Genomic DNA, 18,540 nt, shown 5'->3' on the forward strand with positions numbered 1-18,540 from the left:
GAGTTTGAGGGAGAGAGACGCTGGCAAACAGTTTGCTACAGGACACAATTAAATCAAAGTGTGGTTATACCATTTAATTTGAATTATTAGTTTGCCATTATATACAATTTTCCCTTTTTTAAAAGATATAATTTTATAGTAATCTTTAAAATTTTAATTTTATTTTAAAATACTAATGTACATACATATTTGCAAAATAATGTTACATGTGTTACTACTTTCTGATCAAGTCACAATCTCACAAATAAAATACTCATATTATAAAATATAGTACTTATTAAATTTGATTTTGAGTAATGATGTAGTTGTATTGATAATAACACACAAGTTGTTCATCGATCGATAGAGAAGAATTTGTTATCATATGTCAGTTCTTCCCATTGTTTAATATCTCGTTTGGCAAATACAAAATATATTTGGAGCTTCAACTAAATTCGTACCGTGCACTACAGGGCCCAATCTGGAGTGACGCTTCCAACATAATTTTCTCCATACTCAGACTCGAACCCTATAGTATGATCTTCATCAATCATCATCATTGTGTTAGGGTTTTAGGAATATATACAACTACATTTTATTTTGCCTACATTGCTTCAATATCTAGTAGCTCCATTATCTCTTTAATTTCTTTTCATATTATATCTATATATCACTAAAACAAAGTTTTAAGATACGAAGTATAATTATCCAATTATCAACTATAAATGTTTAGTTTCTTTTCATATCATATCCATAGCTCCTTTGTCATTCTAAAAAGGAAATGTTTCAGTAAAATGAAACATTTATTTGATACAAGGATCAAGTAATATGAAACAAAAAAAGTATGTATTGAAGGATCGTGGTAGTGCTTTAGGATTTCAATATACTACGTATAATTAAGATCACATTACAACAAAAACAGCTTTTAACAGCAAAAATATGTTTTTAGCGACAGTTAAACTACTGTCGTTAATGAATCGTTGCTAAAGATCATTTTTTATGTAGTGTCAGAACGAGCTTGTCGGAGGAAAATAAGATCAAATAGATCTGTTAGCTGGAAGGATCAAATATGAGTTGTAGAAATTTATGAATGTAACCTTAGTGAAGAGTCAAAGTTTAAAGGATTGCATCAATTTTGTTTTATTAGAGGAATATAAGTAACATAATTAAAGTAAATAACTTCATGAGGAAGATTTTTTCCATTTAATTTGTGAAATGCAAACTTTGTTGTTCGTTTTCTTTTTTCCTTCGTAACTTTATAAAGGCTTTTACGGTAACAAAGAGGGAGTTGCTCAGATGGTAAGCATCCTCCACATTCGTTCTCGAGATCTCTGGTTCGAATCGTTAAGGGAGCAAAAAGGTGAAAGCTCTCCTTTTTTGCTCTGTTGGTGACTCGAGCCTATAATTTTGAGGTTGGAGTTGAAAGATTATTATCATCTGAGCAACCTCTTTTGTCAGCTCCGAAGAAACCTTTATGGAGTTGTGAAGGAAAAGAACAAAAAAATGGGCATTTTCCAAAAGGAAAAAATATTCTCCATGAAGTCTTTTCTGGTAATTAGTTCAAGTTTTATATTACACTTGAACCAAATTAAGTTTAATTTCCAATTCGATTAGACTAATTAATACAATTTTTCAAGTGCAATATATAATATATTATGCAAACATTCTGTTTTGCTTTTTTCTTTATACAATTATACAAGTGCAATAAAAAAATTTGAATAATCCGTAATAATCTAGTGAATCATAAACCAACGTCTCTAGAGGATTCACAACACTTTTGTTTTAGCATTTAGGATCACGAAACAGGAATTTAAGATTTTCTCTTTTTCTTTATGTGCTTTAGTCCATAAATTTTTCAAAATATTACTAACCGGCTCTGTATGACCCATTTTTTTTCCGGATCATTCGTAATGACCTAGTGAACAAGAACTTTTACATGATCCACGCCACCTTTTATAGCATTTAGGAGTCACAAAACAGAAATTTATGATTTTTTCAATTTTTTGTGTGTTAATTAATTAGTCAATGAACTTTCGAAAAATTATTGACCGGCTCTTTTTGGTGCAAATATTTTCAGAAACACCTGTAATAGCCAGGTGAACCATACTCATATCCTCTAGAGGATCCACACCACTTGTTTTAGCATTTAGGTGTCACGAAACAGGATTTCTAGATTTTTTCAATTTTTCATATGTATTAGTCCATGAATTTTTCAACATATTACTAGATGGCTTTGTTTGATCCATTTTTTTAGGATCATCCGTAATGACCTAGTGAACAAGAACTTCTACATGATCCACGCCACCTTTTATAGCATTTAGGAGTCCCAAAATAGAAATTTAGGATTATCTCAGTTTTTCGTGTGTTAATTAGTCCATGAACTTCTCGAAATATTATTGACCGGTTCTTTTTGGTGCAAATATTTTCAGAATCATCTGTAATAACCTGGTGAACCATATACTCATAGCCTCTAGAGGATTCACGCCACTTGTTTTAGCATTTAAGAGTCACAAAACATGAATTCTAGATTTTCTCAATTTTTCGTGTCCATGAATTTTTGAATATATTACTAGCTGGCTCAGTTTTATCCATTCTTTTTTAGGATCATTCGTAATGACCTGATGAAGCATACTCATAACCTCTACATAATATACACAACTTTTTATAGCATTTAGTGTCATAAAACATGAATCTACGCCACTTGATCAGTCAAGTTGCTTGAAGGAGAGATACCAAAACAACTCACTTCTCTTATAATTCTTGAAATGTTGAATCTCTCTTACAATCTTCTCACAGGATGTATATTTCAAGGACCTCGATTTCATACCTTTTTGAGAAAACTTCATTCGCATTCCAAGTTAATGATGGATTACGTGGATTCCCAGTTACTATGTATAATTAAGATCAGAACGAGCTCGTCGGAGGACACTAAGATCAAATAGATCTGTAAGCTGGAAGGATCAAATATGAGTTGTAGAAATTTATGAATGTAACCGTAGTAAAGAGTCAAAGTTTAAAGTTTTGCATAAATTTTGTTTTGTTAGAGGAATATAAGTAACATAATTAAAGTAAATAACTTCACGAGGAAGATTTTTTCCATTTGTGAAATGCAAACTTTGTTGCTCGTTTTCTCTGTTCCTTTATAACTTTATAAAGGCATTTACGATAACAAAGAGGGAGTTGCTCAGATGGTAAGCATTCTCCACATTCATTCTCGAGATCTCTTCGATTCGTCAAGGGAGCAAAAAAGTGAAAGCTCCCCCCTTTTTGCACTGTTAATGACTCGAGCCTATAATTTTGAGGCTGGAGGTGAAAGATTATTACCATTTGAGCAACCTCTTTAATCAGCTCCGAAAAAACTTTTATGGAGTTGTGAAGGAAAAGAGCAAAAAATGGGCATTTTCCAAAAGGAAAAAATATCCCCCGTGAAGTCTTTTCTGGTAATTAGTTCAAATTTTACACACTTGAACCAAATTAAGTTTAATTCCAAATTTGACTAGACTCGATACAATTATACAAGTGCAACAATTACTTGGGAATATTATGCAAACATGCTGTTTTGCTTTTTTTCTTTATACAATTATACAAATGCAATAAAAAAAATTTAGAATCATCCGTAATAATCTAGTGAATCACAACCCAAAGTCTCTAGAGAATTCACATCATTTTTTATTACCAAAATTTAGGAATCACAAAATAGGAATTCAAGAGTTCTCAATTTTTAGTTTGTGTTAGTTCATGAATTTTCGAAAATATAACTAATCGACTTTGTTTAACGCAAAGTTTTTTAGGATCATATGTAATGACCTGGTGAAACATGATTCATGCCACTTAGCATCTAGGAGTCACAAAATAAAAATTCAGGATTTTCTCAGTTTTTCATATGTATTAGTCCATGAATACTTTTGGAACTATTATTGACCCGCTCTTTTTGGTCCAAATATTTTCAGAATCATCTGTAATAACCTTTGAACCATACGCATAGCCTCTAGAGGATCCACACCACTTGTTTTAACATTTTGGGGTCACAGAACATGAATTCTAGATTTTTTCAATTTTTCACGTGTGTGTTAGTTCATGAATTTTTGAACATATGACTGGTTGACTCTATTTGATCCAATTTTTTTAGGATCATTCGTAATGACCTGATGAACCATACTCATAGCCTCTACATGATCCATACCACTTTTTATAGCATTTAGGGCTTAGGGGTCACAAAACAGGAATTCGGGATTTTCTCAATTTTTCGTTTGTATTAGTTCATGAATTTTTGAAAATATTACTAACCGGCTCATTTGGACTGAATTTTTTTTAAGGATCATCCGTAATGACCTAGTGAACCATATCCATCGTAGCTTCTACATGATTCACACCATTTCTTATAACATTTAGAGGTCCATAAAATATGAATTCTGATTATGTTTTTCAATTTTTCGTGTGTAAGCCATAAACTTTTGGGAATATTACCAGCTTCAATTGGTCAATATTTTTTTAGAATCCTCCGTAATGACCTAGTGAACCATATCCATCGCCTTTAGAGGATCCACATCACCCTTCTAAATATTGAAGGACTGAAATTAAAATTCAGAATTTTCTTAGTTTTCGTGTGTGTTACTAAGTCAACTTGAATTGAAGGTTTTATATGATAGTATGAATCTGTCCTACAATCTTCTCACGCTATGCATACCTGAAGGACCTTTCTAAGAAGTGTTTAAAATTAAGTTCTATGTTGATCTTTAGTTTATTGCAACTATTGAGGATTTATCAGAAACAATCGCTCTATCTCTATAAGAAGGAGTAGGTCGTACACTTTACCTTCTTCAAATCCCACTTATGAGATTACACTGAATATGTTGTTGTCGACATCTAAGATTTCATACAAGTATACAATACATAACAATGGAAGTGTTTAACATCTATCAACCAACACAACAGAAAGACAAAATATGGCTAAAGAAAAGGCTTCAATTGTTGTAGCCATTCATATTTTTATGTTCTCTTTTAAAATTATTGTAGTAGGATGATAAATGATTTTTTTGGTCCAGTAATAACACAAACTACAGGTGAAACAATGTTTTCACTGTTCATTCTCTTGTCAACCACATAAATCAAGTTATTGCTGCAGTAAATTACATATCTGGTGGTGACAACACCCAGGTGCGGGAGCAATGCAGCTTCTTTATTTGTCCGAGACCTTAAAGAATGTGTATGATAGGATCAAATTGTTTATGCCATCCATTTTGGGGTCGGTTTCAAACTCGGGATCAATGTAAAAGAAAACCTACAAATGCAAGTTGATTGATGTGTCATTGGAATGAAAGGAGGGATAGATGCAATAATCTTCAGGTAAAGAAAGTTGAGGAGCTACTTACAGGCATGTCAATCTGCTCCCCGGGAAGCAATCGCTGTTCCTCAAAGCAAAAACATTGTATTTTATTGAAATACACAGCAGCCTGATAAGACAAACATGAAGGATCAGCATTAAGCCCGAAGTTGTTTACCCTAATTATTAATGAGCTAACTAACACAATACAAAATAGAGGTCATATTGTGTTAATCGACCAAACAATGAGGATGTCAACCAAAAGATGGAACTGTGGAGAATCATTCAACTATGAAAGGGATTTAAGGAAAGCAAAAGACCAAATGCACTACGAGCTTAGTCAAAATAAGAAGAGTGAAATTGATGTGAGATTAGACGGGGTTGTGGTGCTTGAGTACTGTTTACAGATAGCTAGGTGAGATGCTCTTCGAAAATGGTATGGTTGAAATGGAAAAGGGTTATCAAGGTTTTATATGATAGTATGATTCCTACTAAACGAAAAGGTAAGTTTTATGGAACAACTACAAGCCTAGCAGTGTTATATGAGAGTGAACATTATGCCACTATTGTCCAACACAACCACTAAGTTAAATGGCGCAGAAATGCTTATGCCATGAATTAAGATGGATGTTCGATCAGAATATAAAAGATGAAAAATAACCAAATTCGCTAGAGGGTGCAAGTTGCACATAGTTATGACTGTTTTTGAAATGTGTGAATTTGACAACTAAGTGTGGGTCTACTAGGGTGACTATGCTATGAAATGGAAGGCATGTCACCATTATGGTAGTCAATTATACTAATCTGTTCAGAACAATATATTTTGAGAAAACAACTGGACTACAAAATATATAACCGTCAGTAGTAGATACATGATCTATGCACATTCTCAAAGAGCATAGTGACATGAGGTCTCATCCTTCACTTCCTTTTTTTTAGAGAGAACGGTTAAGTTATGTATCGCATAGTTGAAACCCTCATGTCGATGACGCTCTTGAACAGAGGGTGTGGCACCATATTGGTGCCAACATCAATGAAAGTTAACTTTATTTTTAAAAGAAAAGAATCCTTTATTTATGACCTATAATATGTTTGGAATAGACTCGGAAATAGAAGACTTGTCTAATAGAAATAACATCACAATTATGAGGAGTATCTACAGTTTTGAGATGTTCAGTAGAGGAAAACATTGAAATATGACAATAGGTGGAGGGACTAGGGAGTTCTGTCTTCAAGTCACATAAGCTGCCTAAAGGTTGTATGGGATGATCGAGAACAACAAGGGGAGGTGGACAAACTACACTTACACCTAATTTTATAAGCAAATACCTTCATGGGGGTCACATTGTATGTTGATACACCTGTAATAGGAGTCGAACTTCGATTTTCAGCAGTGTAAAACGCAAGAGCGCTCTCTCCTGGTTTTACTCTTACCTGAATCACGAGATAAGGAGAATACATCAAGTGGAACATAGGAAGCATGCTAAACCATTAGTACGTTGACTAACTATTAATGAACATAACACATGCCTATAACGGAAAAGGCACCTCACGCTGTGTTGGAGTAAACTTCCAAGGCATCCCGTCTGCTACATCAGCATTGAATTGTACTGCAATCTCCCTAATGCAATACAAGAGTTCCATAAATAAATTGTGAAAAAGGCTTCACTTAAAAACATACCATATTAGAAATTTCTTCCAGAAATAATGTTTTTCTTTTGATAATTGAGAAATCTCCAAGGGCCAGTGGAACGGTTAGAAATTAGGTGGATTTATACAAGTTATCTGTATTATTTGCTTCAAGAAACACCACTGTATTTCTTATTTACTATCTTTTAGGAAAGTAGACAGAAAGAACTAAAGAGAAACAGTGTTTCTTATAAGCGAAAAGCACAAAAAAAACGACAAGGTCCATGAAGCTTGAAATAAAAGTGAGAAGTAAAGCTCGTTCTTTTTTGACGTGAAGTGCACCATTCACAAGAAAAATCCCATTGCATTTAGTACTACATCAAACTGCAATAAAAATTGCTTATTTCAGCATCTAATAAGACATTATGCCAATATTAATGCAACTCCTTAACATTGAGATTTAAAGAATTGACCCGTTCTTCTTTGTATCAGTATGGCTTCATAGTTTGGAGAGCACACTTCTATAGAGCAAATGCCTCCACCCATGCAGAGATGTCCCCTAGTTTTGCATCACTTCATCTCTTTAAGTGACGAAGCAATGATTTTTAATAACATGAGTGAACAAAAAACTTTTAAATGTACCCATAAACAAAATATAGTTGCAAGTTACAATAAAAAAGATCTTCAAGCGAGTAACATATGAAGTACCTAGAAGTAACTCTTCCATCTTTCTCATGTCGGGCAATCTTTTCTTCAACACTCTGTAAGGTGGTAAATTTCATTAATTTCAGAGGACTCTGAAAGCCTATCTATAACCAGTTCAATGAAGAATAACTGACCTCCCGACGTTGAATTGTACCTCCATATCCCGTGGCTTGGCAGAATCTCCTGTACAGAGGAACTGCAGCATAGCTAGCCCCTACCATAGCAAAAACTAAACCCACCAAATAAAAGAGCATCTTCCTTGATTTATTCTCTGTTGCAGTAGCCTGAGTTGCATAATGATGACGAAGATTCAACACTGGCCAAGACCTAACTGTACTCTGCCCTCTCAAAAAGGAGGACCCTTTGCAGTTGTGAAGAGTAGATTTGTTAAGCTCACATCTTGATGTGAAACCTCGATATCCCAAACCAAAGATTTGTCCATATTTATTGTTGATTGCCCCAAGATTTATATCTTTTGACGCTACAATTTCAAGACATTCCCTGAATCAATGAAGAATAGGTTGAGCAATATGGGACACACTCAACTACCATTACCTCATGGCAATGCAGATATGCCAGAAGGGAAAAAGAACTAAGAGAAAAGCAAAATAGCTAATCAATCACCTGGATGTGGAAAGTGGATAATGATGAGTCCTGTTTAAAGAAAGTAAAGGATTGACTCTTCTAGAGAGCCTGAAAAGTGACATCTTCCACGAAACTGGAAGCAACCCTGTAATCAACACATCCAAGATTGTCATTTTTTTTGGAGATACACATCCTCTATTATCTTTAAGAAGAAGATATTTCACTCCAATTAATAGTCCAGCACTATTCTGTTGCTTTACTGCTGAAGACTTCTGATGAAATAAAGGTCTTTGAAAAGCCAAAGCATAGTATTGGAACACATATTACTCGTAAAATGATGTATGCGCCGGAAGCACCCGTGACATTGAAGGCTTTCAACTTGACATCGAGTTATAAGTGCTTTAAGAGGATGTGGAAACCAAAAAATCAAGTCAAGGAAACGGGAAAAATCTTTTTTATTTTGGATATTTTTGCAGTTTCGGCCTATTCAATTTTGAAGGCGTTAGCTGAGGGAAAATTTGGGTATTGAAACCTTAATTAGAACCTGAAAATAGTCTCTTCCTTTTCCCTTTTAGGGGGTTAGCTTTTGGATGATAAGAGGAGTATACTCCTTCTGGTGAGTATTTAGGGATTATCCCTAGTATCTCCCTATTGAACCTCTTTTGGTTTCTTCCTTGTATGAGTTCATTTCCTTCTTCCAAGGATAAAGTCTAATGAAATAATTGTTAGATTTATCCATTCTTTCTTCTAAGCTCTGTCCTCCCCAATCTAATTTCTACTTCTATCCATGTGTTCTATCTGTTTCTTATTTATTTGTTTGATTTCCTAGTTATTGCATTATAATCAACATCATTTGATATCAGATGTTAGCTTTTTTTCACACAGTTTCTAGTTTATAGCTCCTTTATGTTAAACAAATCATTAAAAAGATCAATCAAGGTTAGTTTTTATTACAAATTCACTTGCTTGAGATTTGGGTACTTTTTCAGCAGCTTTGGTGAGCCTTACCTATACTCAGTGATGGCTAGTTTACTCTCTTTCGTTCTTTTGCTCAGGGATATGTCCTGATGATACCTAGATTTTATTTTTATTTTTTTTTGAGAAAGTTAACTGGTAGATTTTATTTATTTTTGGTAATAAAGATGAGACCATGAAATGCATTATCCCAGTTCAGACCAAGCTACAGGAACAGGACTAAGGGAAACAACAACAACATACTGTCTGGACACGGTAGGATGTACGCAGTCCTTACCCCTACCTCTCTGGAGAGGCGGTTTCGATAGACCCTCAGCTCAAAAGAAGTGAAATCTAAGGAGGACTAAGGAAAACTGATATAAAAATACTACCAGTATAAAAGTGCACTGCAAGCTAATAAAATAATCAAACAAGCCTATGAACCAACTGTAATTTACGAAAGCCAGAAATAAACCTGAGAGCCAAAATCAATTGATAAGATAGACTCCATAGACTCAAATACCTCTCTCTCTCCCTCTCTCTAACAAATAGAGAATCAAAAAATTTGTGACAGCCTAAGATTGGGCACATATTAAAAAATTGAATCACAACACATTAATAGTCAAACACTTTGTTTGGATGGTTGTTACATATAGTTTCATAATGCATCATATCGTCACACATTAGCAATTTGAAAGACAAACCTTTGCGAAAAGATATGACAAATGATAAAATAGGTTATTAGATGATAAACAAAGACAAAATGAGAAGAAAAAACAAGGTAACTACGCTATCACACTGATTAATGATACGATACAATAAAATTAAATTAAAGTAATAATCATAACAAAAATATAGAAGCATCCAAACAAGCTGCAAGCAGTAAATGGAGTAGATTTGAGGTGTACCGAGATATCTCTCCAAAGCTTAAGCTCCAAACTATACAAATTTGTTCCCAAAATAGCAAAAATCAAGAGGCTCAGCTATGGAATCTAGTCGGAATTCGAACCTAACTGAAACAAAAATCGTAATTTTTACTCAGGTCTTCCCGGTGGAGGAAGGTGGCCGCCGGTGGAGTGGGAAAATGGTTCACGGCGAGGAAGATGAAAACTTGAGGAAAATACAATTGAGGCCCAATTAAAACAAATTTGATGAAATTGGGTCCATTAGAAACTAGAAGGCCCAAACATGGTTGTCTAATTACATTTGGATCCTAATTAGATGAAACATTTGCACTATATAAAGCGCAGAGGCAGATTCAAGATTTGATAGTGTCGGGCATCACTATCTTTAATGTATATTAGCGTTATTCAAAATTGAATCAAACTGAAAAAAAAAAATATGTTTGTTTATCGATGATGAGTTATTGGTTTAGAGATTTCGGTAACAGCTTAAATATTTTTACTATTATCAGGCTATTGGTTCTTAATGGTTTGAGGTATTTTCTTAATAGGTTAACCGATACCCGATAGAAAATTAAATAATTATATTAATACTATTTGATATATAAAGTCCTTAACATAGAGTTTAGTTTCATACTTTTATTTTTGACTATCTCAAACTCTCGATTGTTCTACAATGTGAGCATGTTTGCTTTTGAGCAAAATGCAGTCTGTCAACTCATGTGCATAGTTCATTTGGTTTGTCACATTTACAAAGTGATTTTCAATGATTTCTTTTTCAAATCTTCACGATTTAAACGATAACGATCATTAACCGATAAACCAATAACTAGTCCACAAAATATCCACCATGCACCCCACAATCCATATCATTGTTTGTTTGATAGAAATATTTGAGCTTTACTACAACATGACAATTAAAAAATGAGTTAGTGCACACTACGAACTATCTAAGATATTTGAATTATTTTTAAATGGCACCCAAATTTGTACTATACCTGAATTTGTACCGTTAAGTATATATATATATATATATATATATATATATTGTATCAGATAACATACTCGAGTACCACCTCTAAATCAACACTCGTATCGGATACCATACTCGAGTCCAAGCAACTAAGTATGACTCAACCCCACAAGACAAATGATGGAAGGCCAATTCTTGAAGAATTTGGTTAAGTGTTATCTTTATGCTTGATCCAATATAGAACTTTTGTTCTCAGTAAAGGCTAGTTCCTCAGTACAAAACATAATTCTATTACAAAATTCAGAATGAATTTCAAAATTGAAAAAAAATGAGATGAAAGAATTGTTACATAAATATTGAAAAAAAATTAAAATAGAAAAAGGCCAAAAATCTTCTTTTGTGTACTGTTAACTACTTAATGAAACAAAAGCACTCTCTATATTCATCAGCTTCCAAAAATTATAGTTTCAGCTTTGTGAGCACCATATTATGCAAGGACCAAGAGATTCAGACGTCAACGCGCAGCTTGTGGCCATGTAATATCAAATTGTAGTCCACTTCATGAAAGAAAATATATGACAGGAAGCGCGGATTTACAGATTTTCAATTGAACTTCTGCGTTTTCATACTTACTCCTCGTTTACGCGAGAAGTTAAGAACTTACCAGTGTTAAAAAGGACTGGACTATCATTGGATTGGTGAAGTTATGCATTTGCAGAATATCACTTCCTCACAAATGGTTTTTGGCATACAAGTAGTCGCTGGTCACTTCCATTCTGGAGGTCGATCACCCTGGCTTCCCAGCGGATTTGGGCAGCTAACGTACGTGCTTTCTCTATCGTACCCAATGTATCAGAAAGAATAATCCATCCCTGCAACAAGTATATTCTTACAATGAGGGAAACAAGCTAACCTTCGAAGAAAAAGTAAATTAAAAGATCATTAAAGAAATATAGAGAGCAAATGGAATATTACCTCAGGCCTTAAAATACAATCCATCTCTAGAAGTAGTTCAAACATGCTGCATTTTTGTGAAGCAATGTGGGAAAGGAGCCCATTTGCATGGAGCAAATCATATGTTCGGGGATATGTAGGGAAGGGTTCACACCTGGACCAATGTTAGAACAACACTCAGAATCAATAACCAGAATATTTCGAGCATCTAGCAATAAAAACAGTTCAACTCCAATTGCTTTATGAGAATTCAACTGAAAGGACAAAAATTTCAAGAATATGTCCAGGTGATGATATGGTCGAGCTTCTTATGATCTTAAATTCATTCTCACTGACTATATAATGACATGGCTAAGTGGAAGATATTAATTCTGGTGACGGAGAAGATTACAATCACAACCAAAACCTATTCAGGCTGACAGCCAACATTAAATTACGCATGGAAAACAACCGGATCATTCCAGAAAGATGTAATTGCTTCCGCTAACTAATAAGAGACGGAAAATATATAATAAAATTTTACTATCAAGAAACTTAAGAACATGAGAGCATTCTTTCCAACTTTAGCATGTTAACACATCCAAGCTCATGTCTTTGCAAGTCTTTAGAACATTTATAACAATGTCTCACCAGTTATGCAGAACACCGGCAAAACCTCGATCATGTATGAGAGGAAGTGTATTACGCGCCCCAAGAGGAACCACATTCATCACCCATACGGCTTTTCTTGCCTCCATCAATGCAGCACTAAGACCGCCATAATGAGCATTCATGTCCATGACATTACGCACCATATTATATGGAGGTAATGGATCATCATCACCTGGCCTTTTCGGATGGTCAGAGAAAATCAAGGGTGAGAGCAAAGACCAATAATTTCTCAGAGCTAATTTCCAGAAGTTTGAATCCTCGAAGAAATCATCAGGATGGAGCCCTGTCACAAAGCAAAAGATTGGTAAAAAAAATGACTGCTAAAATAGAGGGTCAAAATAACCGGAATTGGAGAACGAATATAAAACTGAAAACGTTGCAACAACCAATCTAGTTTTGGAAAAACAGAAAGAACACTTGCCGTGAATTTCAAGCTCAGTTGAGTTCAGATGATCAGATTTGCTATGGATTGGAACCCACCGGTGACTCGTTGTCCCAGATATACAGCGTGCAAGTGGTTGATAGTACATTTGCATATCATTTCCTTTACAAACTGGTATCTCATCCTGACTGCTACAATTAAACAAAAATTCTTATCATGGAAGTTAAGTGGAAAAGAAAGAAAACTAAAAAGGCAAAACTACAACTTGAAAAAAAAGGCAAAACTACAACTTGAAAACAGATCAAAACACACGAATATTAACACCAGAGCATAAACAGCAACTTTTCCAGTTTTGTAAATGATATAGGGTAATTGGGGGCATAGGCATAGATTAATTTATAAACAAGTGCACAAATGACAACAGTTTCAAACCTATCCATGATCCATTAAAAATGTTTGGATGTGTGTGTGTGCGTGTGCGGTTTGGGAGTAAATTAGCTACACGCATTGCCTTTCTTAGTAGCCTTACCTGGATGTATAACACTGAGAATCAGCTGTCTTCTGCCAAATAAACGTCTCTTCTTGCTGTGCCAAAAGAGACCAACAGAGCTTCTTAGTGAATCCTTCCAGTGAACTAGATGTGATTCCCTTCTTTGTACTGGTAGTACCATCCTGCTGCTGGGTTGTAGGTGAGGTTAAGACAAAGTAACCACCGGGCTTGAGTAAACGGTCAATTTCAATAAGAAATAGCCCATCTGTTTTGTCAAATCATTGCCAGTTCCATGCTATTAAATTTATTTTCAAATTTCAACAAGACTTGAATGGATATTTAAATGTTTAGAAAGCGATATGAGATCTGAAATTGTTTCATCATGATAGCTGACAGATGAAAAGAGCGTGCTTTTGATTTTCTCTACAGGAAATGTGAAAGAACAAAATCAACTATAGACTAGAATGCATCTGTAAATATGAATATGGTGCTGGTTTCTAAATTATAATTACTATTTAGCCCCAGCTAAAGATCAATCATCCGACACACAAGATGGTCTAAGCTTTCAGGCAACTTTCAGCAGCGGTCCAGCTCAGGTGAGACAGAGCAGGATTTTGAATTTAAAAAGAAAATTAATCAGCGGGACACTAGTAAAATCTAGCTAAATAGGCAATATCAAGCAACATTATTCTATTTGGAAACTATGTTAGCCAATGTAGGGGGTCAATCATATAACAGATGGAAAGGAATACGTGTAACGTTTAGGGGTGGATTCGACAATCGACATCATGAAATAAACATGCAAATGAAGTACTTATCATAGTTAATACATGGAAATTACAAATATAATAAGATTAGTCAATCATAAATGCCTGATGAAACCCGTACTTCCTCAGAGCACAACTGTAACAATACCTTTGCTATCCCAAATGATTCCACATTGAGCACAGTGAACCATGTCATAGGACAATGATGGAAATGGAAGCTGTTTTGAAATGAAATTGCCAATGACAGCTGGAAGTCCTCTCTCGAGTGCTAACTGAACTTGGCTACCAGATGGCTCATATGGTGCCACACAAAGAGCCATCAACCTCAGTGAAAGTAGATGGGCACCAAAGCTACCAAATCCACAACCAATATCCAGCACGGACCGCACCTGTTATTCAGAAGAGAAAGACAATATATCTAAGAGTGAAATCTGTTCTGCTTTTAGATGTAGGAATGAAGCCAGTACATCATTCACAGACCAAAATAATTGATTTTAAAAAAAAACACACAAACATACAAACAAGTGACAAATAAGGATATGTCTATTTAATGCAGAACAACCGTTGAACTTACACCGGCTTGAAGAAACTCTGTATCACTTCCCAGCCCAATCATATCCGCAATAAGGTGAGAGTAATCTTTGACACCATCAACAATCATTCCGTCCTCTGAATGGAAAGCAATTTGGTTCTCTTCCAATAACATTAGCCTGGAAAGAAAGTAAACCGATGACCAACTTTAAAGAAGGCATAAAAATGGCCCTTTAGAATATATTACTTAATACAAACCAATCCAGAGGAGGTAAAGACTTAAAACACATGCTCTATCATGTAAATGCACAATTTGAAGATGACCTGAATTTGACCAACTATACCTTTTTGTCATACTTCCAGAAGAAAGGAACTGATCTTTGGTTAGCTTCACATTTCCACTCCATATGACATCCCTACCTGTTGGCCAAGTCAGTGGAATCTTGTACTCCTTTGGAGGACGAACCAAACAATTTTGGTGTTCTTGCGATAACTCACAGTGCCTATCAAATTCTTCCCGATCTTTAAGCCCGGCTAACAGGTTTGCAGATACATTATAGCAAGGCACATAATTCTCTCTTTCCTTCCCACAAAGACCAACATCCTTTATCAGGTTAGCTCCCAGAGAAATGCTCTTTAGCTCTAAATAATCATTTCTTGCTTGCTCCTTTAGCTTTCTATAATTTGTATAGATATCAGGCTTTGCATAGGAAGTCACCGAGTCAAAGGTAGTAGAAGAAAATGGTGATAACAATACTATTAGCACACAGACACTGACCAGACACAAGAGTATACAGTTGAGTGGCGGTCTAGGGCCGAAAATTAATGATAGTTTATTGACCAAAGGGCCTCTCATGGTCAAGTTTCAAGAACCCCTTCGAAAATCGAGTTGAATTAGACCATGAGATGGTAGCTATTACTTCAACCTGAACCTCCAACAACTATGAAAAATGTAATATATCATCAGAGACCATCTCCCATATATATCACCCAAAATCCAAACAATTTCAACTGGCATCTGTTTAAACCACTACCTAAGCTCAACATAAAGAAATTCTCCAATCATACCAAACTAAACAAGATAACAAATCAGGCAAAATTCCAATACCACAAGTCTTCACAATCACCAAGAAAACAAGCAATGGCAGATCAGTGAAAAGCCCCTCCTAAAATTTTATGACACATCAACTATCAATGACTCACAATTCTCTCATACAGCACACAACCAATCCAACACAATGCCAATTCTGAAACAACTCTCCCTATTCCCTTATAAACCAAGCAATCCAAATCCTCAGATCACCCTGCAAAAAGACACCAAATGAAAATTACCAATCACAAATCAAGATTCAAAATTCTCAACCACTCCAATCATCAAACACAAAAAAAATCAAAAACCCAGATCAGATCCACATCCAAAATGCCATTTAAACCAAAAAATCACATCTTTAACCAAAAAGATTCAATCTTTACCACAAATTACAATCAATAATGCATAAAAGATTAGGCTTTTTGTTTATTGTACCTAAAGATTGAGTCTTGATAAATGGGGTGGACATAAAATGTAGGAATGTCTCTCTATTTTCTCAATATTATATATAATGTGACAGTTGCAGAAAGCAATGCAGAGTTGGGATTGGTATTGACATATAAAGAAAGAAACAGAAAATGGAAAAGAAAGAGTTTTTAGGAAAGAGAAGGCCTCAGCTTTCTTTTTTTTCTGTTGGAGAAAATGCAGAGAGTCCTATCAAAGCGTGAGTTTTCTGTATTCAAAATCTCCTTGTTTGCATTGAGAAATGAAAACTCACATAATCTAATAATTGCAGGAGAATAAATTGGTTGAATATCTTTTTCTTTTTTACTTTTTTTTTTGTTAAAGTTTTTAATTTATTTTTTTTTACTTTTTGCCCTTTGTGACTAGGATTATTAGTGGGGCCTACTTTGCTTTTCCTTTAATTTTATTTTTTTTAAAAATCAAAACATAAAGGAGGGTAAAATAGTAAAAAAAATCATAGATATTAGAGTATTTTTTTACAATGAGCAGATAAATACGGTAGATAATTTGAGATAGAAATAGAAGTTCTCTTGTGGAAGTAATTTTTTTTTACTATAGAATTGAATGGAGAACTTAATTACTAATTTGGCGATAAACAAAGCATGAGACGATGTGTTAAATGCTAATATCCTAATATTGATGGCAAGATTATAAAAAATAATTAACGATTTTTGGTTTAGATGGTTGTTACCTAGACGTTGGGGGGCAGACTTAGAATTAAACAGATAACTTAATGTGGCGATAAATAAAGTATGAGAAGATAGGTAATATACTAATATTGATGGTAAGAATATGAAAAATAATTAACGGTGTGTTGGTTTGGATGGTTGTTACCTAGAGGTTGTGGCCAGATTTAGCATCGAGGTATGTTTTAATATAAATGAAGTGATAATTTAGATAGGTACGGAGCCAATAGATAGTTGAGATATAAAACTAGTTTATATATGTTTTTTACTATTAACTTTAATAAATCTACATGATTAGTGGTAACCACCAGATATAAATAACAACTTACCTATAATTAGCTTCTAGAAATTGTACTTTAACTTTACCTTTTCCTTTCTTAATGTGTCTATGCTACATAAATCGTAACTATTTATTCATGTTCAGTATTTATATCAACCAACTTAATTAATCATAATTATATATATATATATAGTAATATATTAATCATTGCTATTTAATTGGTAAAATTTGACTAACAGACACAACGTCATGTTTTTTTGTTGGTTTTTTATTGCAAATATTGGGTAATAATTTCCATGATATAATAATTGATCACTTTATTTATCACTAACAAGTCTTACAAGACACTCCACTATAATATTTTAAAATGTATTTTTTTTTTAAATTACAACTATAATGATAATGTGCAATGAAAGCAAAATGACAATAATTGGGAATAATTCTTTTTCTTGCTGGTATTAGGTATAGCATATTAATTTCAGTATATTAGGACCAATAAATAATTAATAAGTGTTTTTTTATTATGACGTCATGAATTTAAGTTATATATATTAGTAACATAATTTTTTTTAATATTTCAAAGTAAATTAACTTATAAATGTTAATATTTTGTTAATTAATTATTTTAATTATGGCAATGTGAATCTTTTGATAAGAAAAATGTTTTTTGTATTTCCAAAATAACATTTTTATACTATTAAAAATAGGGCCATAAAAGAAAAAAGAAAAAGGCTCTTTTAAGGGGGAAAAAAAGAAAAAGAAAAAGAGAATCCTAGGTTAATTAAAGTTCGGAGTAATACTTATCCTTATCCCACTTTAAGTTTTAAATTCCAATGGTTAATGTAATTGATAAGAAATTGATAAACAGTATGTGTTGATAAGTATTTTTTAAGTGTTGAAATTAATTTTATAAATAAATATAATATGATATTTAATTGTAAGTTTGATTCCATAGCACATGCATCTATGAGTGGAAGAAATATTTAGGTGGAAATGGAATGACAGGAAAGGATTATATTTTATTTTATTAAAAATAAAAAAGTGTAACAAAAAAAAGAGAATCTACCTAATCATGATAGAGTCGTAATCAAATTCTTCTTAATCTATTTTAACTTGTTAATTATTCTTATCATACTCCAATTTTGGTTACACACTTCCTAATTGAATAATTAGGTGAAATGTTTGGTTACATAG

At 33.7% G+C, this 18,540-nt stretch overlaps 2 protein-coding genes across 3 annotated transcripts; both read right to left on the reverse strand.

Moving 5' to 3' along the window:
- Positions 1 to 4,853: 4,853 nt before the first annotated feature.
- On the reverse strand, positions 4,854 to 10,284 carry LOC125869094 (cytochrome c oxidase assembly protein COX11, mitochondrial). Its single transcript, XM_049549653.1, has 8 exons — positions 10,084 to 10,284; positions 8,261 to 8,366; positions 7,771 to 8,137; positions 7,640 to 7,692; positions 6,851 to 6,923; positions 6,632 to 6,736; positions 5,352 to 5,432; positions 4,854 to 5,260 (listed from the first exon to the last, which is right to left on the reverse strand). Exons 2-8 carry the CDS (start codon positions 8,341 to 8,343, stop codon positions 5,159 to 5,161), a joined length of 864 nt encoding a protein of 287 aa, XP_049405610.1. The 5' UTR covers positions 8,344 to 8,366; positions 10,084 to 10,284; the 3' UTR covers positions 4,854 to 5,158.
- Positions 10,285 to 11,384: 1,100 nt separating this feature from the next.
- On the reverse strand, positions 11,385 to 16,585 carry LOC125867378 (probable methyltransferase PMT5). Of its 2 annotated transcripts, none has more exons than XM_049547859.1 (9): positions 16,351 to 16,585; positions 15,170 to 16,129; positions 14,869 to 15,004; positions 14,443 to 14,683; positions 13,567 to 13,792; positions 13,077 to 13,225; positions 12,635 to 12,938; positions 12,026 to 12,158; positions 11,385 to 11,922 (listed from the first exon to the last, which is right to left on the reverse strand). In XM_049547859.1, the coding sequence occupies exons 2-9, from the start codon at positions 15,679 to 15,681 to the stop codon at positions 11,773 to 11,775; spliced, it is 1,851 nt and encodes a 616-aa protein (XP_049403816.1). In that variant the 5' UTR covers positions 15,682 to 16,129; positions 16,351 to 16,585; the 3' UTR covers positions 11,385 to 11,772. The 2 variants fall into 2 exon arrangements, with proteins under 2 accessions (XP_049403816.1, XP_049403815.1); XM_049547858.1 differs by having other exon boundaries at positions 13,077 to 13,228.
- Positions 16,586 to 18,540: the final 1,955 nt, after the last annotated feature.

The sequence above is a fragment of the Solanum stenotomum genome, chromosome 6 (assembly GCF_019186545.1).
Source record: "Solanum stenotomum isolate F172 chromosome 6, ASM1918654v1, whole genome shotgun sequence".
Classification (NCBI taxonomy): Eukaryota; Viridiplantae; Streptophyta; class Magnoliopsida; order Solanales; family Solanaceae; genus Solanum; species Solanum stenotomum.